This window comes from Podarcis filfolensis (genome assembly GCF_964270895.1).
Source record: "Podarcis filfolensis genome assembly, chromosome: 1".
NCBI lineage: Eukaryota > Metazoa > Chordata > Lepidosauria > Squamata > Lacertidae > Podarcis > Podarcis filfolensis.
Genome location: NC_139604.1, coordinates 3,157,647 through 3,180,492, shown reverse-complemented (window position 1 = coordinate 3,180,492; position 22,846 = coordinate 3,157,647). Strand labels below are relative to the sequence as shown.

General features: G+C 42.2%; 1 protein-coding gene and 1 long non-coding RNA gene across 2 annotated transcripts in view; one reads left to right on the top strand and one right to left on the bottom strand.

Annotated features, from left to right (window-relative positions):
* Positions 1-22,295, top strand: part of ABCA12 (ATP binding cassette subfamily A member 12) — a 122,657-nt gene extending 100,362 nt beyond the window's left edge. The window contains exons 41-54 of the mRNA XM_083625473.1: positions 468-522; positions 848-1,025; positions 3,737-3,852; positions 4,490-4,649; positions 7,041-7,309; positions 9,197-9,413; positions 10,094-10,203; positions 11,564-11,708; positions 13,755-13,889; positions 15,829-15,932; positions 18,084-18,176; positions 20,198-20,303; positions 20,887-21,024; positions 21,874-22,295. Coding sequence (XP_083481599.1) covers positions 468-522; positions 848-1,025; positions 3,737-3,852; positions 4,490-4,649; positions 7,041-7,309; positions 9,197-9,413; positions 10,094-10,203; positions 11,564-11,708; positions 13,755-13,889; positions 15,829-15,932; positions 18,084-18,176; positions 20,198-20,303; positions 20,887-21,024; positions 21,874-21,993 — 1,946 coding nt within the window. The 3' untranslated portion in view covers positions 21,994-22,295. The remainder of the gene's footprint in view (positions 1-467; positions 523-847; positions 1,026-3,736; positions 3,853-4,489; positions 4,650-7,040; positions 7,310-9,196; positions 9,414-10,093; positions 10,204-11,563; positions 11,709-13,754; positions 13,890-15,828; positions 15,933-18,083; positions 18,177-20,197; positions 20,304-20,886; positions 21,025-21,873) is intronic.
* LOC310743803 lies at positions 1,076-20,961 on the bottom strand. The gene is made up of 3 exons (XR_014539235.1): positions 20,838-20,961; positions 6,722-6,841; positions 1,076-2,860 (listed from the first exon to the last, which is right to left on the bottom strand). It is a non-coding gene; the product is annotated as an uncharacterized lncRNA (long non-coding RNA).
* Positions 22,296-22,846: the final 551 nt, after the last annotated feature.

Here is a 22,846-nt window from a genome sequence, read left to right as displayed (position 1 = left end):
TGCTGCATCCTAGCTGCATTCCCACCCACCCCTGGCCAAAGCGGGGCTCCAAAACCAGAAGCTGTTCCTGCCATGAAAGAAAGTGCTGCAGTGTGCAGTAGTGTCAGGGTGAAAAACGTGGCTGGAAGGAGATTTCAGTTCCCTCCTCCTGCCCACTTGAGCTTTACTTTCAATTGCATCTCCTACTTTATAGAGGTTTGGTAGGACTCAAGATAGGTCTGTCATCGTAACACCTGGTTTGACCCTTAACTTCACTGGTGATACAGGATTGCCAGATCATTCCTTGGATAAATGATGGTAACAAATACTATTAAAAATGCCTAATGGTCATACCAAATGGCTTGCCCGAGATGAAATACCATGGCATTCAGAACATAAATAGACTGCTGTTAACCTTCCTGCTCCTCAGCTAGCACTTGTGTTCAATGATCAGTTAAAGAAAACCCTAATTATTGTTCTTTGTGTAGGCATCTCAGTCGTTGCTCATCCGTATCCTGGTGGAGAGAGTCAAGAACAAGCAATGTAAGAAGTTGATTTTATTATTTATTTTTATGGAATTTAAATTGTAAGTCCCCCTTGAGGGTTGGGGGAGGCTGGGCTGCTGAGTGGCACCAGCCAACTGGACCCAGCCACCCTTTTAATTACCCACAGTGGCCCAGAGGGGTGATAGGTTAGAGGCAATGTGGGGAATTAAAGGGGTGGCTGGTTAAAGCTCTGGTACCAGAAAGCCCAGCCAGGGTGACAGAAAGAAGAGGGGTTTGTGACAAGACACTTTACCAGGACACCTATCAAGTCTAGAGCTGGATCTGTCTGCATACTTATTTTGAATATACTTTTGTTTACTCAGGCTTAGTAGTTTACTGGATATCATAGTCTCCATGTCCGTCCTGATTGGCTACTCCATCACGACAGCCAGCTTTGTGCTTTATGTGGTCAAGGAGCATCAAACCAAGGCAAAACAGCTGCAGCATATCTCAGGCATGGGTGTGACAAGCTACTGGGTAACTAACTTCATTTATGACCTTGTAAGTATCTTACCTATTACATATCAGTTTGCAAAATGGTGTACGATGAAGAGCAGCGTGGAGATTGCAGCATTGAGATTTACCTTGAACTCTGACACAGAACACCTGAAAGGAGCAATTAAGTACATATTAAGCTCCTTTCAGGTGTTCTGTGTCAGAGTTAAATCAACACCTGGGGCTGGAGGAGGGAGAGAAGACCAAAGATGAGCCTGCTGGTTGTATCCCATCACCCTTAACTTTTGCAGCGAGCCATCTGCTATACTTGTACAGGTTCCCCGTGTGGTTAGAACCTGGACTTTCCAGGTTTCTAAATCACCCAGGTAGCCTCCATAAGTAGTACAGGCTCTCTGCTACAAAAGTTATCCCTTCAACTTGTGCAAGAACGGGAATGAGAGGTGGGCTCAGTGTTCTTGTCCTTTCTCTCCTGTGCGTGTGGAACAGTTGAATAGCTGCAATGATCGTGGTGATTCTGACCCACATAGGAGCAAACTAACTTTGTGCGAGGACATTTAAACATATTTAGAACTAGGGCTATTACAGTACGCATATGCTAAGAACATGGACCCCCCTTTTTTTCCTGGCTGTAGCATATGCATAAAGCTCAGCACATTTATAAAAAGATCAGTGTGCTATTAAGGTCAAGACTTCATTTTATTTTTAACTTGTAGGCATAAAAATTGCTTTAGGTTAAATTGCAAAGAGGCAAAGGCAAAAAGGCAGGTCTAAAAGTCATCCAGTGGTATGTATTTTGTTACGAACTATGAGTAATGGCTGCTCATGGAAGACTGTTTCCTGTGACCTTCTAAACTCTGTCACATCTAGGCAGAAAATTTGCTCAAAAATACTCTGAACCATATTTTTCCAAGAAACATTTTATTCTTATTCTTATTAAATTATTTTGAAACAAATATGTTGGAAGCTTTCCCTCTTTTCTGGGCTTGGTTACTTTTTTCAGAGTTGTTCAACCTCAAAACATAAAAAATTGTATTAAAAATTTCATGGTTTCACAAAACGGCATTGCACTAGCTTCTCAGGGGAAAAAAGAATATTTTTGATTGCAGCAGAATGAAAATATAACCGGAATAGAATCAATTGGATTGACTTCTGAGTAGACATTTGTTGTATTATGCTGTAGAATGTTATAAAAGTTACAAAAGTAAGAGGTTGAATTATTACAATTAACTGGAGGGATAGTTACCCCAGAGCATAATACAACTTGGTTCAGGAAAATGATAGAAAGGGGTTCAAGATAACAAAACAAGTAGGCTAGCTTGCTGAATTATTCAATTCCTCTTCCCATTAATCAGGATGTGTCAAATTGTTATCTAGTCGCAGTTATTTTTTGACAACCTCTCTCTCTATACATCTCAGTGGCATGCTGAAAACTTCACTACACTGGTTCCTCAGTCAGGCTGAGGCTTCATACACACTCAACATTCAAAGTACATGACTCACCCCCCCCCAAAATCTTAGGAACTTTAATTTGTCAAAGGTGTTGAAAATTGCAGCTCCTTGAGGGGTAAACTACAGTTCCCAGGATTCTTGGGGGGAAGAAGTATAAATGTGCTTTAAACAGAAGCTACTTCTGATATTGTGTGCTAGTGTTCAAGGGCTGCATGACCACCCAGAAATTCGTAGTCTCTCAGCCTGCAGGGACAAAGGAGCCTGCACTAATGCAATGGGAGAGGAGAAGGGGGGGGTATGAGAGCATTTATGTGGGCTACACTCTTGTTCTCTCTTTTCAACACTTAGCCACCTCTTGCCAAATTATTCATTAGATCTGGGTTGTTTTCTCCAGTGGGTTGTCCGAAGTCACCTCTAACTGGCCTGTGCACCTGCAAGAATCATACAAGCCACTCAAAGTTGGTTAGATCTGAAGAACTTGCCAAGCATACTCTTCTGGCTCTATCCTTCATGTAATAGGCCTGCCTCTATCATGCTCCATATGCTTGCCGTGAAATGGCGTATTTATAAATCATCCAGTCGAAAACGTCACAGTGATCTAACTGAAATCAATATTCACCAGACTGAAACTAATGCAGTGATACTCTGCAACCTGATACTTCTCGGTGAATTCCCACTGGCAAACAATTCTCATTTCAAATTAAGGGGAGAGACTGGAATGTCTTGAAGCTGCTGCTAATTAGAATTTGGGTTGGACTCAAGTGATTACACTTTCCCCCAACAAGAAACTATCAGCAATATTAAAAAACAGCAACACCTTGTGGTCATCCGGTGAGCTTCCTGCTCAGTGAGGACCCTCCTCCCTGGTCCTAGTGGAAAGATGCACAGGATGTGTAGTTCTTGCAGAGAGTTGAAAACAATTTGAAAGAGAGAGTTGCTGTTCATGATGTACTTTGCTTAGCCCACTTTTGTTCTTGTTATCAGAGTTTGCAGAGTTTTCAGAAACCACAGGTAACAATGCCTCTCTCAAACTATTTTCAAATGTCGTAAAGACTACTGTATGTCTCTAGCAAAAGACTACTCATGCTGCTTTAAAAAAAAATATGAAAATTTCTTTTATTGAAATAAAAAAGCCTCACCAGAAACACAACCTTAGCCCTATGTGGAGTGGTGATTTGAATCCATGTCAGTGACTCTGATCAAACAAAGGGGAGGGAAGAAAAGATGTGATTATATGTATCTGTCCTAAGGATGCTTCATATTTTTCATGCAATAGAAGCTAATTCAGTTCCATGTGCAATTTTCAGGTTTACTTTCTGATACCTGTTACACTCTCGGTGGGAGTAATTTCAGCTTTTCGGATACCAGCTTTCTTCAATGACAGCAACCTGTTGGCTGTATTCCTACTTCTTCTCCTTTTTGGGTAAGGATTTGGTTTAGTTTAGCCTAACCTGAATTTAACACCCCATCCTGGCTCCAATCGTGAGCAGAACTCTCTAGCTCCTGCCGCCTCACCCGTTCTGCTAATGGAAGCCTTGCCATCAGCTGAACTGCACCCGCTGGATACAATCACAGTAAGAAAGGTTGTTTTCCTTTCACTTGGTGCTTTTAAAAAAACCAAACATATTTAAGAACCCCCTTTTTGATTTTTGGATATTATGATTCTGTGTTGCCTTGCTGGCCCATTTGGATATAAAGTCAGGCATAACTAAATAAAGTACAAACTATGAATGGTCAGGCTAACCTCAATTAACAGCTTGATTAATTTAGTAATCACTCGAACAAAGGTCATCCCAGAAACAACATGATCCTTTCCTCATCTTTTTTGCTCTTGATAGATAGTTCAAGGAAGCCGATGGCCAACACCAGCTTTGCTGTTCTTTTTGACTTTGCCCAAAAAAAGATGAATAGTACAGCCTTGTTGTTTTCTTTACCAGAGACAATAATCAGCTCACAGGCTGACTGGACTAGTAGTGTCAATCAATAAAGGACATACTTTGCTGCTTTTGTTGGTCTCTTACTTTATTGTATTTTTTATTCTTGTTGTTGATGCTCTGCAGATATGCAACATTTCCATGGATGTACTTGCTGGCTGGAATGTTCAAGGAAACAGGAATGGCCTTTATAGTTTATGTCTGCATCAACTTGTTCTTTGGCATCAATACGATCATGACTCATTCGATTATGTTTCTGCTTTCCCAAGAAAAGGCCACTGATCAGGTATGAGCCTTGCAAACACACCTTTAACTCTCATGTATAGAAGTTGTGCAAAATTCATTCTATTTCATGGGGGGGACAGACAACAATGCTCTTACTTCAAGGAAGTTTTGACTTGATAGTACCACATATCTTGGAGGCTGGTTAAATAGAGATGTAATATAATTGCTTAAACTGAGTACTTTAAATCAGCCTGTACCTAAAACGTCTAAATACAATCAGCCAACCTCTTGATATTGCCTTCTGTTTATGTAAGGATGGCTTTCTCTTTCAGATTACAATGAATACCATCCATAAAAATATCTAAGGGCAATAGATCAGTTCTGTGGGTATATATCTCAGTGATGGGGTTTCCTTCATGTAGGTTTCTCCACTCTGGAGTTCTCAAGTGCCAAACTGCATCACCATTCTGAAGTCTCATTAGTGCATCACAATGGACGGTGCCTGGGACCTTTAGAACAAAGGAAGATATTTCAAGGAAACAGAATGAATTCATACCTTCCCTCCAAAAATGAACCTCCTTGGCCAAACTGGTTGCAGTGGGACCATCCCTGCATAAAGCAGGAGTGGGGGGGAAATGTCAAAGAGGAGCAGAGCTTCTCTTCCTCTGCCTGGGAATCTCATGATCTATAGCTTCAGGCACTTTTTTCTGCAGCCTGAGTTTCCTTCCCTCACTGGATGTGGGCAGCATAAGAAGTGAGGTGGCCGGCTGTTGTTGTTCCGTGTATTTCTCACCTGCCCTTCACTGGGTGGACTTTTTATATGAATCTTTTGGATGCTGCAAAAAATGTCTTGGCCCATATTTGGGAATTGCCTTCAATACCAACAGCTGCAGCAAGGGTAGTCACAGTGTTTGAAATTGTACACGGGGACAAATTGACATCAGTATGCTTCAGATGGTTTTCTGGGACTGTGTACTCATGTACACAAACAGCAAGGTTTTTTTTTAGCTGTTCGTATAAATTGGTGACATCTAGTGGAATCAGGTCCATTGCATCCACTGGCACAATGCAGGCTAGCACCTGGTGCTTTTATTCTTAAAGACGCAGTCCTTATTTCTAGTTACAATTTTTTTGCCCAAGCTACTGCACCGTATCTCTTTTTCTCTTTTATAAAAAAAGAAAACAACCACAAAAACACACATTGTGAAGAAGGATGATAGGTGAATAAAAACTGTGACTGCCCTTGTCATATCTTGTTTAGATAACATCATGCCTGGGAGATTACCTAACAGTTTTTGAACCCTAACTATAGATATTTACCAAATTAGGAAAAATGCTGTCCAATTTAAAAATGTAACGATGGGTAGACTAAATTCCTAAATCTAAACATAAAAGCAAAGTACTTCCACTGTAGTAAGAAAGTGTAGAAGCCAGCTCCCTTCTCTAAAAGATAAGCATTGTTTTATAATGGACCAGCTTGTCAACTTTCATTATGGACATAGGTCTTTCCTGAACATGCATTCAGCATTTTCCTTGAAGGCGTTTGATCAGGAAAGTGCACGCAAAGGATTTACAATATATTTGTGCCCAAAGGCAGACAAGAGTTGTTGATTGACATTGATATGTCCCTTTCAGGTGCCTGGCTAAGGCTCCCTGTGATGATTTATTGCATATCTGATGCCCAGCACAAGTGTCAACAGCATTTCTCACTCCATGACAGGGATCAGACACAAAGACCAACTTTTCACTGCTTGTCAGATGGTATTTTCACACACACCCTTCTTGGAACAGCTGTACATAGTGTGGGCCAGATTATAGCCTGAAACCATCTGCAGCACCAGTTTTTGTTGTCTGCTAGTTGACCTGAAACTAATGTCTTCAGTGTATCTCTGTGTTAAAGACTAGCTGAAATAGAAGGTCATTTATGGGCTGTGGCAACAGTAGTACTAGCAATGTAGTACCAGAGGTGAAGCGTTCCACTGTGCTGAATATGCTACAACCCAGATCTCCAGAAGTCAACCTGAATCATATTGGCCTGGACTACATACCTGTAAACAAGATGTGAAAATAAAGCATACACAATGGGGAAAGGCAAGCATATTGGAAAGTATGGCAGGAAAGGGGGGAAATTACCTTTTCTTGAGATGGGAGCAGGTTAAGCCAGCAAGTCCCTTTTTCTCATATAAGTGAGAGGTAGAGAAAGCCTTCCCCATTCTGGTGAAACTGGCTGACTGGACCTCCACCAAGAATAGCCTGTTGATGAAGAAGGGGTCACAATAAATTTCTATGTGATGCACACATACTTAGTAGCAAGATGTGTACAATACCTCTGCACCACCACCACCACCAGGAGGGACATTTTGCTATAAAACTCAATACATTATTCCTAATTTTTATGATATATGAAACTAGAAAGTAAATGCACATTAAGGTATTTTTTTCTTCCTTCCAGAGCTTGCATGACCTTGCTGAAACACTGAGGCATATTTATCTGATATTTCCACAATTCTGTTTTGGATATGGATTGATCGAACTGTCACAGTATCAAGCCTTGATGGGTTTCCTAAAAGCATATGGAGTGGATTACCCTGACAGAACCTTTGAGTTGGACAGGATAAGTTCCAAGCTGCTTGGGTTGTTTATCCAGGGAACTATATTGTTTTCAATCCGCCTCTTGGTCGATGATGGGACAATTCAGAAAGTCTGGTATAATACATTAGAGTAAGTGACCTGCGGGGAAAGGGTTCTCCAAAATCAGAAACAGGGTGATGGATTGACAAGGAACAAGATGTGGCATATAGACTCGTGATTTATTGTTTTACATTTACACCAGGGATTTGTAAAATGCTTCAGCAACAAACATGGGTTTCTGATTAGATTATGATTATGATAACAGCCAAGCGCAGTTTGCCCCAATCTCTCTTCCTCCACCCGCGCATTGCAATCTGCCTTCTGTGCATTGGATACAGGAATTAGAAAATTGTCTTGTCGCACTATTGCCTTACTACATAACAGGCACACAGCCCCAAAATTAGAGAAATCCAAAAACAAGAAGGTATTTATCCTTGAGACAGGAGAATGGTCCCTCAGCTTGATCCACAAACCAGTATAAGCAGGTAGTTCTTATGCTAAATTGGGTTGCATTCCAATTTCAACTCAGTGGTTTTTATTTCTGAGTAGACATGTATACAATAGCTACCATTTCCATTCTCAAATTTTCCAACTGTGGAAGAAGATGGTATATGCAAAGGCATGGCGCTACCTTCTACAGAACTTTTACACATGAAACTATACCTGACCTACACAGAACCACAGAATCAAAAAATAGTAGAGTTGGAAGGGACCGCAAGGATCATCTAGTCCAGGCTTCCTCAAACTCAGCCCTCCAGATGTTTTTTGGCATACAACTCCCATGATCCCTAGCTAGCAGGACCAGTGGTCAGGAATGATGGGAATTGTAGTCTCAAAACATCTGGAGGGCTGAGATAGAGGAAGCCTGATCTATTCCAACCCTCTGCAATGCAGAAATCTTTTGCCCGACGTATCTATGGGAGCTGGTCTCTTTTAGCACACCATTTTAAGCAGGAAGTTGTTGCACTAAGCTCAACTAAGGCTGCAACCCTATGTTCACCTACCTGGGACTAAACCTGATTTAACTGAATAGGACTTATTTCTGGGTAAACATGTATAGGATTGCACTGTTAGTCTCACTGACTTCAATGGGGTGGAATATTCCTCTCTCAAGATGGTATCTAGTATGTGCCCCTGGGATAGCTCAGTCAGTAGAGCATGAGATTCTACCAGGAAGCAGGGCATGAAGGCCATAACCCTCTCCTGGTTTTGCTTTGGGTTTTTGTGCCCGTCATCTCATCCTGAGAGATACTCCTGCCTCCGATAACGAATGCTCCATTTATTCTCAAAGGTGACAGCTATAGACTGACTTCTCTTTGTCAAAAGTTGCCAATGTGTTGTCATCCATTGTTGTCCCAAGCCAGCATGACCAATGGTCAGGCTTAATAGGAGTTGCAGTCCAAGAATATCTTGAGGGCTGCAAGTTAGCTACCCCTGCTTGCCTCTGCATCTGTCCAATCCCCTTCAGAAGCTGTCTAAGCTGGTGGTCATCATAGCAACTTTTGGTAGTATCAAAACTGCTTTGAGGATCAGAGTCAGGAACATAAGAATCTCTTGTTTCTAAATGCTGCTTTGAGGGCTCAAGAGTAGGTGTCTCCAACAAGCAGCTGTGCTCCTTCTGAATGGGATGGTTTGTTTGTTAATGTAATTTTTTTGTATCCCATTCTGGGATTGCTTTTAGTAATGAAGAGCAGGCAAGAAATATTTTAAATAAATGCATTACTTAAATGTATTTCTTGTCAATCAAACACGACTACAATTTGTGCCATCGCAATCTGTTGTTATGGAACATTCTCCTTCATCCCTTAATTTTCCATTTGTCTTTTAGTGGGGCAGGGCTGAGTTGGATCTATTTTTTATATGGGTGGTTCTTGTTATTACACTTGCTTTTAATGTGTGTGTTGTCAGCCACTTTGAGTTCACCTTTCTGAAAAACAATAAGATAGTGCTAACAGGAGTTGTCTTCCACCATGCTAGATTCATGTATAACAAAGTACATGGCAAGCCACAATTCCACCTGGAAGCCATTGATGAGGAGGAAGACAAGGATGTACAAGCAGAAAGAGAGAGAATCACATTAGGCTTAGCAGATTGCGACATGCTGCAGCTCCAGAATCTCACCAAAATCTACCATCTTCCTCACCGAAGAATTGTGGCAGTAAAAAATGTCAGTATTGGAATCCCAGCAGGAGAGGTAAGTCGGTACAATTAAAAACACTGCTACTGCCTTGGAATACATTCACAGACTGGCTGGTTGGCTGGCTGGCACCCAACACTGAGCAGTTGGGGAACCATTTACGCAGAGCTCTCTGCTGCTACACAGTTTTATTGTCTATAACCAACAGCTCATCCAGGCTACAGTAAGCAGGGATGCAAGGGAGTGAGTGTGGGATTTCTCCCCTAAGTAGCCATAATATTACATTGGAACTTCAAGGAGAAACAACTCCAATATTCTGGAAAAACAGATGATACGATCCTCACGATACTGTACCGCATTACAAGCAAGATGAAAGGGTTTGTTCCTCATATCAAAAACATCCTGTGTATAAAAAGTGAACGTGTTTGCAGGAGTATTCAGCTGAGGCATTTGACTTCTCCACCTTGGAACTGTGATTTTGATTAATTTTGTCTGAAAATGAACTCATCCAAACACACTCAGGTCCGTTTGCTGAAGCCCATAAATCACTTCCTAGGTTTCTTTTGTTGTTTCGGTTTTCTCATATGAATTAACAACTATGCAAATAAGATTTCAGATTTTGCATTTTCAAATCTGATTTAGCTCCAGCTATTGGGTTTTGTGAAAAAAATTATGAATGTGTTGATCTTTATTAATGCACTATAACTAAATTCTGGTCTTTCCCCCTAACAACCCAGTGTTTTGGCTTGCTTGGTGTGAATGGGGCTGGGAAAACCACCATCTTCAAAATGCTGACAGGAGACATTGAACCATCTTTTGGAAGGCTACTGGTGCGAGATGAAACTGGGTATGGCAGACTAATTCATTTTGGGCAATGAAAGACAAGCAAGTTAGCTGAGGAAACAAGTCTAATGTGACATTTGCTTGGGTTACAAATTTAACCATGAAGGCTGGTCATAAAGGAAGTGCAAACAATATAAATATAATGATTTTGCAGTTCCTTAGGTGTATGACATATGCCCAATTTTACTGTGCTCTCCATTTTATTAATGGGAGATAGAAGCAATGTGGCAGTCTTAATGCAAACTTAGTGGGGAGGCATTCCCACAGAACTGAGTTGAACTTGTTTCTGGTGAAACAAATGTATGATCAGTCTGAAGGCTGCATCAAGTCGTTTCTGCCCCAATCAATAGTCGGTTCTCCTTACTCCATGAACACTTACATGGTTACTCAACTACATCTCCCAGTGATTCCAAAGGGCCAGACATCCAGCGAAGTTTGACATATCCATATAAAAGAAGCAGTGTGGAATTTCTGTGGAGGGTTAGGGTGAGGAAACAAGACCAGTCGGTGAGATCTTCCTCCCCTGCTTGCATGCACTTTCACACATTGTGTCTACAAAGTGTTTGCAAAGACATGGCCTTAGCACTGTATCCCTGAAGGAGCATCTCCACCCCCATTGTTCAGCATGGACACTGAGGTCCAGTTCCAAGGGCCTGCTGGAGGTTCCCTCACTGTGAGAAGTAATGTTACAGGGAGAAGGCCTTCTTGGTAGCTGCGCCCGCCATATGGAACGCCCTCCCATCAGATGTCAAACAGATAAACAATTATATGACAATTATACACAGAGATCCAGCACCGAGGGCCTTCTGGCAGTTCCCTTGCTGTGAGAAGCCAAGTTCCAGGGAACCAGGCAGAGGGCCTTCTTGGTAGTGGCACCCACCCTGTGGAACACCCTCCCACCAGATGTCAAAGAGAACTACCAGACTTTTAGAAGACATCTGAAGGCAGTCCTGTTTAGGGAAGCTTTTAATGTTTAACATACCACTGTATTTTAATATTTTGTTGGAAGCCACCCAGAGTTGGAAGCCACCCAGCCAGATGGGTGGGGTATAAATTTATTATTATTATTATTATTATTATTATTATTATTATTATTATTATTATTTATACGGCCAGATAGATATCTGAAGTCAGCCAGGAAGCTTTTAATGTCTGATGTTTTGTTGTGTTCTATTAATGGTGGAAGCAAGCCAGAGTGGCTGGGGCAACCCAGTCAGATGGGGGGGGGCCACAAGTATTTATTTATTTATTTATTTCTGCCTGCTGCTGCTGCTACTACTACACGGGGCTTAGGTGTTTGTTTTCTGTTAACCCTAACCTTTATTGACTGAAACCTTTCACATAACTTAATTGCATCAATTCAGGTCCTTGAATGATGTTGATGATGCCCACTGGTCACTGTTTGGATACTGTCCTCAAGAGGATGCCCTGGATGATTTGCTGACAGTGGAAGAACATATGTATTACTATGCCCGACTACATGGCATCCCAGAGAAACATATTAAAGGGGTCAGTAGGTGTACATAAAGTTAGCAGTGAGTCTGTTGTGAAACTCTGCTCACCGTAGTTCTCTTTGGGTATTACTTCCAAGGAGAGAAACAATAGTAGGGGAAACCATTGACCCTGCCTCCATCATCACATCATCATCTGGGTACTCTGATGTCCAGCTTCTACTTCAGAAGCGGGAGCCTCCTGTAGTTGTAGAGAGACCCCTTGCATTTTAAAACCCTGGAAACAGGAGGTGAACCTCCGTGAGTACAGAAGGTCCCCAGCTTCAAAAGCAGCAGCCAAACATGAGAGCACATAGAAGTTGTGTGATGATATAAAGACTGCCCTCTGTAATCCTGTTCTACTCATACTTCGGCTTTATAGGGATAACTCCTGAAGAGACACCGTGTTTTGGTCAGATATGTACTCTTCATATATCTGTCCAAATTACTAAAGTATTTTGATTAACACTAAATAAATAATATCAATTGTCTTAAATTTTCATTCAGTAGCTGGAATTTTAAACAACTAGTTTCCTAAAGAGGTTGCTAGCAGATCACAAGTTACTGCCTTACAAAGCACAATGAAGCCACCCAGTCGTGGGGACTTAGCCTAGAGTTAAAAAACTTGGGGGACTTTGCTCTGCTGAACTGAACAAGGCTTACTTCTGAGCTAGCGTGTATAGGATTTCACTATCCAAGTGTGAAGATTGTGAATTGAAAGTCAAGTTGCCTGGTGCATTTTGACCTTTTCAGTGTCTTCTTCAATGGCTAATATACAGAGTGTTGTCACATAATTCAGATTCGTCCACAATAAGAGAAAGGACGACTCTTTTCAATTCCCTTGCATATCATGGCTGAGATAACCATGGTCTTCAACAAACCTGCATAATTTTACTCATCACATAATAATGTATAAAATATAATGCCTTATATAGCAGGTTTTCCGCTTCATTGTCCACTATAATCTGGACACATGCAAGCTCTATGGCATTTCTAGGGAGACAAATAAGCATCGTGCCAATTAGACCTTTAATAATTGACGTTCCACTTGAATTTAAAGATGAAGGCTTTGCACTCAGCCCTGGTTTCAGCTAAATTTGAGTTCTTTATCTTCTGCTTTGCCACGTCATCTTGGGGAGCCATACAGTATAGCAGCTGCCAAAGGTCCAGTCTTCTCCCCTGGACTGAAACCATGGGAGGCCTTTTATTCTGATTTGTGGCAGAAGCTTCTGCACAGGGTGCTGCTGACTGGCTGGGAACTGGTGAGGTTATTAATCCGCTTCCTCCCAGAAGTAATTTTCAAAACTGAAAAAAGCCTCTGACAAAGAAAGAGGAAAGACAGAAGGAAGGAAGAGCTGGATATGCATTGCGATTGCATAAATGTAGATACGGGGCTTTAAAAACAAAAGAGCCGAGAGCCTGCTTGAATCATGGCAGAGAAAGGAGGAGAGACAACCAAATCAGCATTCTCCTCACTGGGCGGTACGTCTGTCAAATCAATGGCAAATGTGGCCTAGGAGGTGGAAGGTAGGAGCCAAGTTCAAGACACGACAGAAAAACACACACAAAACACAGCCTTACAAAACAGCAGAGTTTAACATGAAGGTCTTGTGAATGCTGACCCTGTTTTATTCACCTTCCTTCTTTGCTAACTCCAAGCTGGCAGAGCAGCCAGGCATGCACTGCTTTTGTTTAGCAAAAGAGGCTATAATATGACAGCAGTTTTTAGAGTTCAATACTTATTGCTTAATTTGACAAAACAGGATGAACAAAAATAAGAGGGTTGTTATTTCCATTCATTATAAATTAAGCAAAGTTTTATTTAAATGTATGCAAATTTCAAATTGCTGATTAGCTAGCACTCAGGCTGAGCTATTGAAAAAAAGGGCATCTGAGAGGCAAAATAAATGTTGGGCAGTCTTGAGGCTGGCGAAGTAACTCATTTACCTGAATGTCAGGTGCTAGTGGTTTTGTTGTCTTGCTGTCATTGTGCGAGTTGCTCAGTGAGTTGCAACAATGACAACACATCAGTGCCCAATCTTAAAAACAAAATATGTTTCCACAGATTGTACTTCAGCTTCTTTATCGACTTAACCTGATGTCTTACCAACACAGAATCACTTCTATGTGTAGCTATGGTACCAACAGAAAGTTATCAACTGCTCTGGCCCTTCTCGGAAAACCCTCAATTTTACTCCTGGTAAGAAATCAACACCATTTGTGTGTGTGTGTGTGTGTGTGTGTGAGAGAGAGAGAGAGAGAGAGAGAGAGAGAGAGAGAGAGAGACTTTGATTCACCATTTTCTCTAAACTGTTACAGAAACAGCAGCAACAAGAAGGGGCACCACATTAATTGTTAGAGTGAGAAGGTGTACTCAGAACATTTAGGCATGAGATTAATGCTCTGAATAGAAACTAAACAATAGGGAAGGCTTGTTAATGTTTCACAATAAACGATCTCTTCTCAAGGAAATCAGAAACACTCTACATTCACTTTTTATAAAATCATTTTTTGGGCTCCAAATTGGAGTGGAATATAAAAGTTTTAAATAAATAAATACTCTTTTCCCCTCCAATTAACATATACCGGTAACACATCTCACTTCAAGTGCTGAGTTCAAGGGGTAGGCTACAGAATATAGTTTATTTTGGGTGAGAGAACATAGGAGACTTGTATAATCTTTGCAGCATTTACCTTATTTACGAATATATGGGCAAAACCTAATGGAGACAAATACGCTCCTGTAAAGCAGACAGCACAGCCATTAATTCTGGCTCAGATCTTGTACGGAAAATAGCTGCACCCAAGAATGCTTCATCTTCACCCATCTCCCTCCCTCCTTCCTTCCTTCCTTCTCCCTCTCTTTCTTGTTTAATTTGCAAACCTGCTCCAATCTTCTAGCTCTGAAAAACACTCTCTCACCCATTAAGGGGCATTAAGGTTCTTATGTTAAATTCTGGATTGTGCACCGAGGACAGGGCAGCCCATCACTTCCTCTAATATCAAACTCAGCTGAGGGTTGTTGACAGTAAAGTTCAACCCCTTGTAGCATCTGATCAGGCAGAGCCATTGCCTCCTTGCATGGAGTCTCCCCTGCTTGTCACTGTCTCTGCTTCTTGCCCAATTAACTTCTGCGCATCCTGGAATGTAGCATCCAGCATGTCCTCAAGACTCCTTTGAAGCTGCACCACTTGCTGTGGGGTCTCCTGCCTTTGCAGCTGGTCCACTGGCCACTCGAGCTGCTCCTCCATTTCATCCAGTCCTTCATTCACTCATTTATGTATTACATTTATACACCTCCTTTATCTTCCAAGGAGGCACCCCAAGTGATGCATTTGCACTAGAAGTGTGTGTGTGTGTGTGTGTGTGTGTGTGTGTGTGTGTGTGAAAGAAATGAATAAAGAACAAGGATATTGTGTTAATGACGGAACTTATAATAGTTGGGAGGGATTTCCTCAGCAGAACAACTGCAAACTCAGCCTGGTTTCTGACTATCAAGCTGTGATGTTCCCGTTTTTAATATCATGTTATCACCAAACAATAACAATTCAAACAATCACGGAAGTGCCTGACAATTTTTGCTGATTATGCCTGCTGAAGGATAATAGCATATGGGAGCTCATCTGTGGTCTATTGTCTGTGTAACGCTCAAAGCAGAAACCTTGCTTTAATCTATAAATGGAGTAGTAAGAATGTGCACAGCCCAAGTACTACTTGAATAGAAGTCATGCACATTATCTGCCCCCAACATCATAAAATCTGCCCAGTGCTGTTATCTAACAATGTGTATCTATCACTAATATTAACCATTTCCATTGTACACAGTAGCAATTGACTTTTGCCACTCATGATAACTTTTGTGTATTCTAGGAAGCATTCTATGCATCTGTTTAGTCATGCTTCTGTTGCAGCTTTACTATTACAGCATTGCTATTATTATTATTATTATTATTATTATTATTATTATTAACAATAATGTTAATCTTTTCTGGAAGCAACTACAACAAAAAGGAAGGAGTGATTAATGTGAAGGCCAAATATTAGTGGGGTTCCCCCTGAAAAAAGAGGAAACAGTGGCAACAAATCACAAGTTCCTCTTCTTTACTTTTTACATTTGCTGTCGACTTCTTTTATTTTAGGATGAGCCAAGCTCTGGCATGGATCCTAACGCTAAGAGACATCTCTGGAAAATCATCACGGAGGAAGTACAGAACCAATGTTCAGTGATACTTACTTCTCACAGGTAGAGTCCCAGGCTTCTAATGAAAATATTCAGACTCACCTTCCACATTGAGATGAGCCCAGTTCCTCGTTAGGCAAAAAAATTGCATTCAAACCTGTATTTGTTCACTCAGGGTAGAGTGAGCGCAAATAGAGACTACCATGTGCTCCATTGAGCTAAAAGAAAAATGGAATTGAAATGCTGGACTGGCCCATAGAACTAGCCTAGGAAATATCAAATAATGTTTTAAAGTGGCTTACAATGAAACACAGAATGCAACACAAGAACAGACCAATATCCATGGACTAACATGGTGCCTGCCCACTTGCACCATAGAAATCCACTTACGCAACAAGACTTCTGGTTTCTCTTCTCTCTCCAGCCCCCGAAACCCCTCGAAAAATATGCACTGCAAGTTCCCACAACCCACTGGTGCAGATTTTGGAGGTGTACAGAGGGCTGGAAGGGGGGGAGAGGAGAAGTCATATTGCATTGCCCACTCCGCTGGGTTTCACCCATACTAAATTACATATTTTACAGTATGTTCCCACTACAGCTTCTCTTGCTGTTTCTAGTGGAGCAGAATTTCTGAGACTCTGATTCCCCTGAAAGACACCTCCTAAAAGCCCCTCATCCTTGATGGTGCCCCTTCGGCAGCTGCCCAAAGATCTTCTAGTCAGCAACTAAATGAAGGGTCACAAAGTTAAGCTAAACCACTAATTTAATTTAGTTGCTTGTTTCTAAAATCTGTGTACTGGATTCTTTGCTACCAAAGCACTGCCCTTTGCATTAACCAATAAAATGAAATGAAAGTCATTCTAAAAATGAAGAGCAATTTAAATCCAGTTATCAAATCCACACAAGCTTTTATAATAGTTGCAGTGGAAAAAGAATCCAAATTGTATCAACCTGAGCCATCACTAAACGCTTTCCTGAGGAACCATGTCTCAGCTAGTCATTAAATGTCAACAGTGAAGTGGCTGAATGGGCTTCCAGAAGCAGCGCATTGCATTCCAGAGCATGGCTGGTGAGGCGACTGCCTCGGGCGGCAAGCTCCACAGGGGCAGCAGATCCCAATGGAGACCTTTATTTTCCCCGCCCGCCCGCCCCCTCGTTGCTGATGTCGATCCTCAGGGGCCAGAATGTATTGAGCCAGGCCTGGCTGCCATCTTGGAGAAGGTTGTGACTGTGCTTTCTCAGTCCTCAGGGTGCTGTACTTCCCCCACTATTCTGACAACCCAAGGTGGAGGGGACATAGCATATTCCATAACTCTTACGCGCTTGGTGGTGGAAACTGCTACCATTATTTAAGCAATAATTGCACATTTTGCTACAGACTTGGAACATTATCAAAGTGGTAAGATGGGAGTGTTCCCTTCCTTTCTCATTCAAGAACAGACAGAATCACAGAGCTGAGGGAAAGCGTTGCTTGATCTAGCCAACTGCCCCGATGAAACGAAAAGCTAGAGAAGCTTAACGTTGCAGCGATTTAGAAATGGCACTCCTCCCCAAGCTGTTATTTGTGTTTTAGGGCAGGTGCTTGGAAAATGGAAAACTTCTATTAATAACTTTATTTATTTTTTTTTGGAATAAAAAGGCCAGACTTAGTTCTGATTTGCTATACAAAAGAACGATCCATGGTGGGGATGGGAAAGGGGTCAGTTCCTGATTATGGAAGACAGTCAGGCAAATGGGATAGCAAGCCCCCTTCAGTCCTTTGCACTAAACAGAGTTGGGGAGGGGGCATGTCCAGTGATTTGGGCAGTGGGACCAATATGTGCACTTCCACCCCACTGCACACTTTTGCCCTCACTTGTCCAGGCAGTACACCCAAAGAAGGCTTCTGCTTTCCTCTGAGAGGAAATTCTGCAGGGAATGTTGGAGATGATGGACCCCATGGTCCCTTCTAACTGTACAGTTCTATGATTCTGTGAATGCAGCAGGGCTGCCGCTTGGCACTGCCCAGAGTGGATGACAGTCCAGGGAAAGCCCTTTATGTATAAGCCCTGGGAGGTCAAACAGCTGAATCCCATGCTGCTTAATATTGACTGATGGGCAGATTGTGTGCATTTTCCAAATACACTGGAGATCCACTCCACACACATTCTCACCATCATAGATTCTTCTCGTGCTTCTTGGGGACTTCATTACTCTACTTTCTCCGTTTTTCAGCATGGAAGAATGTGAGGCTCTCTGCACAAGACTGGCTATCATGGTAAATGGACGTTTCCGGTGCCTGGGTTCACTGCAGCATATAAAGAGCAGGTTGGTAAAATGTCTCTCACAAGAGTTCCCGTAGGTTTACTGTGAGACCCAACTGAGCAGGAAATGGTGAAATGAAGACTTGCTTTTGTTACAAAGCCAAAGAAAAAAGGGAGAATGGAAATTGCAGGTTGCAGTCCTGTGCACTCTTCCCTAGAAGTAAGTTTCGTTGAACTCAAAGGAGCTTTCTTCTGAGTAGACATATACAGGACACCACTGTTAGTCTGCACCTGCTATCTCTGAGGATTTGGACAGGCTGGTTGGATGAGCTGATTCTCCTTGATTCTTGCCCATCCTGCCTCGTTATAGCAGCCAGGCTGGGCTGGCCAGGGGGCTCCATGAGGTAGTGAGGGAGTCTTCCTGGACTCCCTTGAAGAAGCGGTATCTTTGGACCCAGCCATTATGGTCAATTATCGCCCAGTCTCAAATCTTCCATTCCTGGGCAAGGTGATTGCACGGACAGACGGAAACCCCCAAGCCCCAGGCGACCCCCAGAATGAATAATGACGTCTGACAACGTGTTATGGGATTAAAATTGGCCACAACTTTATTAAACTTTCAGATGTATGAAGACCTTGGCTTAGGCATTGGGCATTTATCCCTCCCAGTCCCCGTCCTGGGATCTGGGGAACATCAGGGTTATCCAAAGTGTGTGAGGATTGGGCTGACTCTGGAGAACATCTGTTCAAACAGAGAGCCCACCCCCAATTTCGCCGCATTGAAGGGGAGAGCACTGTCAACCCATTGGCGTATGGCCAGTGCCTCCCCTCAAAATAATCCCTTTAATGGGGAACCCTGGGATCGCCGCCTCGGGGGGGCGTGGGTCACTGCTTCACGCCCCCCCCATTGGGGGAAGAGAGACTACAGGATTCCGCCCAAGGCCTACAAACCACCAAAGTTGTGACATTTTGCTACGGGGAAGGCGAAACCTGCCAATGCAGGGAAATTCCTTCCTGGTCTCTCAACGGCAACCAAGTTTAAACTGCAAAAGAAGGCATAAATTGAGGGAGGGCGGGGGGGGGGGAGTTCAGGAGCCAACTGAGGACAAACAGGTAAGTTACACCCTCTATTGTGAGTGTGGGCAGTCCTAACTCTACCTGGCCAATTCCCTTGGCAACGCCCCCCCCCCAGCCAGGATTGGTTAATTGTTGAGGCTAGGCTGGGGGGGGGGGGAGGCGAAGCCAGGCTACCTTGCCGGGAGCCTCATAGTCCGGGGGGGGGCTGCGCTCAACCACACAAAAGCTGCCTCCCAGTTAATGTGGGGAGTGGTCATTGAGCAGGTGGTTGTGGAACAACTCCGGGCACATCTGGAGGATGTGGAACATTTGGATCCCTTCCACTTGGAATTCAGGCCCCAACATGGGAATGAAACTGCCCTCATCACACAAGGGACTGAGGTGAAACAGGACTTCAAACTCTGTTTTGTAAATCATCTTCTGGTCAGCCCGAAAATAAACTCTAAATTATATGCAATACAGCTCTCATTTGGAGGGTCACACATTACCCATCCCTGGTGTGGACACTTGGGGCATGTTTTGTTTTAGGTGCAACACCCATACGCTGAAGGATGAGCATAAGGCTCATTAAAGTCCCACTGCTTCTCATTCAGTGCACTCACATTGCAGCATTTAGGCAATGATTAAAACCTGTGTGCACCTTCTGTATCCCCATCCAGTCCTGGGTGTAAAATTCTTGACCACTAGCCTATTCCGCCGGATGGTGACCTAGATTTTGTGAGGTGCATGCAAGCTGGGTGGAGGAAAGGAGCTCTGCTGAAGCAAATATTAATTCCTCTTGCACAGATAGTTTGCTTGCGCCTTACTTCTTCCAGACCCTACATGTTGACTATCCCTGACATGGGAGTTTCTGCACATTGACAGTGGCCAGATTTACCCTTAATGTCCTTGCAGTTATTGTAAGAATTTAAAATAGTTTTTGTTTGGTGTCCTAGAAGGACTGCTTGATTCTAGTTTTTAAACCTCTTTTACATTCCATAAAATATTTATTTCCTTTTATCCCCCCAGATTTGGAAAAGGTTTCACCGTGAAGATGCATTTGAATAATAATTCCGACAGTATAGAAAAGCTGACAGAATTTTTGCAATTGACCTTTCCAAATACACATCTGAAGGTAAATGTAGAAGAATGTGCAGGGCATTATGTTGTAGGAAGTGATAAATATTTTGAGTATCCACCTGCAGCCTAAAGTGGCGGAACCCAGATATTGGCAAGAATGAGGGCAAATAGTTTTGAATGCATTTGAGCACTATCAGAATTTTTAAAGTGTCTTGAGTTATTTCAGCAATGCTATCATTAAAGTACTTCCATGATTTAACAGCACCAGCCAAATATTACCTTCTTATTATAAAGGTAAGGGAACTGAGGTGTAAGATTTTACATAGTTCCTCTGCAAGCTCATGACTGAATCGATCTATCATGTCAGTGACAAAATGAGAGAACGAACATTTGAAACATCTTCCTGATCAATAGCAGCTAGTAACATTAGACCTAACTGATTCTGGTGCTCCTTGCATAACTGTTGTGTGAAGATCCAGAATCAGCAACAGAAGCATTGGAAAAAAGGAGGCCGTACGGAGGAATAAACACGAGCACACAAAGGGCCCAGAGCTCATAAGGATAGCTATCAATCAATAAGAGTGCCTACCCCCTCTGAATCTGGCATTCATTAGCAGTAAATCTTCTTATTGGTACAGGACCATCAACTGAATATGGTGGAATATCATGTCCCAGTGTCTGCAGGAGGCGTAGCAAACATATTTCAAATGCTGGAAGCAAACAAAGAAGTCTTCAAAATCAGGCACTTCTCAGTGAGTCAAACAACTCTAGAAGAGGTATGGAATGATACTTGTCCAATTATGCTATACATGTATTTATGTATGTGTTTATTTTTATCTTAAATATGTCTACCTTGCCTTTCTAGGCATCCAAAGCAGCTAGCAATTTGATTTTCTTTATAAATAATAGTATACAGCACCAACACCTAAAATAACACAACACAACCTAAACATGTAAGCACTGAAAACATCAGAGAGAAGCCAACAGATCAATATTATTTACTATCAAAAGCCTTGAAGAACATGGCAGTTTTAATCAAGTACCCAGAAAATAGCAGTTTTGGTGGCCGGCATGTGCTTCTGGGGAGGGAATCCGAAATCAGGGCACCACCACAGAGAAAATCCTGCTTTTGGACCCACCTTCTAACTTCCAAAGGCAGGGACACCTGGAGCAGGTTTATGCAGGTGGTGGTATCTTTTAGATATATTGTATTTCCTTTGCAAACTGCTCCATTACTGAACATAGAATATCTAAAAGCAGCTTTTACCAGCTATATCATTCTAAGCTCACAGCCCAAAGCATAGGAACAATATGGCAGATACCAGCTAGATTTTTAAAAAATATAGGTGTACCTGAGATACAACGTGAATTCTTTAGCCAAGCAGTACATGAAGGCTTCTATTTAACATCTAATCCATTTTGCTATCAAAACAAAAAGAGGAATATAGTAGGTAGGAAATTTCAGAGGGATCTGTAGGAAATAGAAAAAACAATAGTTTGCCTGTGGAATATTATGTTTTGCCAAGTCTCTTTACATGCGCATGAATATCCAGCCTTGGGAAGGCATTTGTAAGCAATCCATAAAGCAGGGTAGATTTAATTTCATATATTTTGTTTCATTTTAGGTTTTCATCAACTTTGCTAAAGATCAAGGTGACCCGGATGTTTCGGATGCAAGTTCAGACATAACCTCAGATAGCTCTGACTTAAGCAGCCAAGATTCTAACGTAACTGCTCTTTACTAAGGTTTCATTCTCTCAAGATATTTTAGGTTTTCATTTTTGAATCCTGAACACTAGAACCCTGGATGGAAACACCTATCCTTATATCAGATTGGTCTTTAACTTGTTTCCTCTGCATTGGCTTCTGTGCTCATTATGTATAGACACTTTCCTGTGCATGTTGCCCTGTGTGCTTGGGAACTTTCTTCCTCCAAGTACCATATCCGCTAGATGAAAACAACTCTTCTGCATTCAGGGTCATAAGCTAATGCTTTGCTGTGTACAGGGATTACGTCAGTATTAAATAAAATTATTTAAAATCCAAAGTTGTTACCTTTTAATTTCTGTGATCTTTGGTTAAAAAAAAAGGTAAAGGACCCCTGACAGCTAAGTCCAGTTGCAGACGACTCTGGGACTGCGGCGCTCATCTCGCTTTATTGGCCGAGGGAGCCAGCGTACACCTTCTGGGTCATGTGGCCAGCATGACTAAGCCGCTTCTGGCAAAACCAGAGCAGTGCACGGAAATACTGTTTACCTTCCTGCCGGAGCGGTACCTATTTATCTACCTGCACTTTTTGACATGCTTTTGAACTGCTAGGTTGACAGGAGCCGGGACCGAGCAACGGGAGCTCACTCCTTCACAAGGATTCTGATCGGCAAGCCCTGGACTCAGTGGTTTAGACCACAGTGCTACCTGCATCCCATGATCTTTGGTTAGCCCCATATATAAAACATGAAGCACCATATAAATTTTCCTGAAGAGTGGCCAGACAAAGGAAGTGTAGAATGAAATTTTCTTGGACTGATGGAGCAGAATTTGGTTGTCAGATTCCTTCTAAGAAGAAAAATAAGTTTCCTAATCAATGGAAGGTTTCCA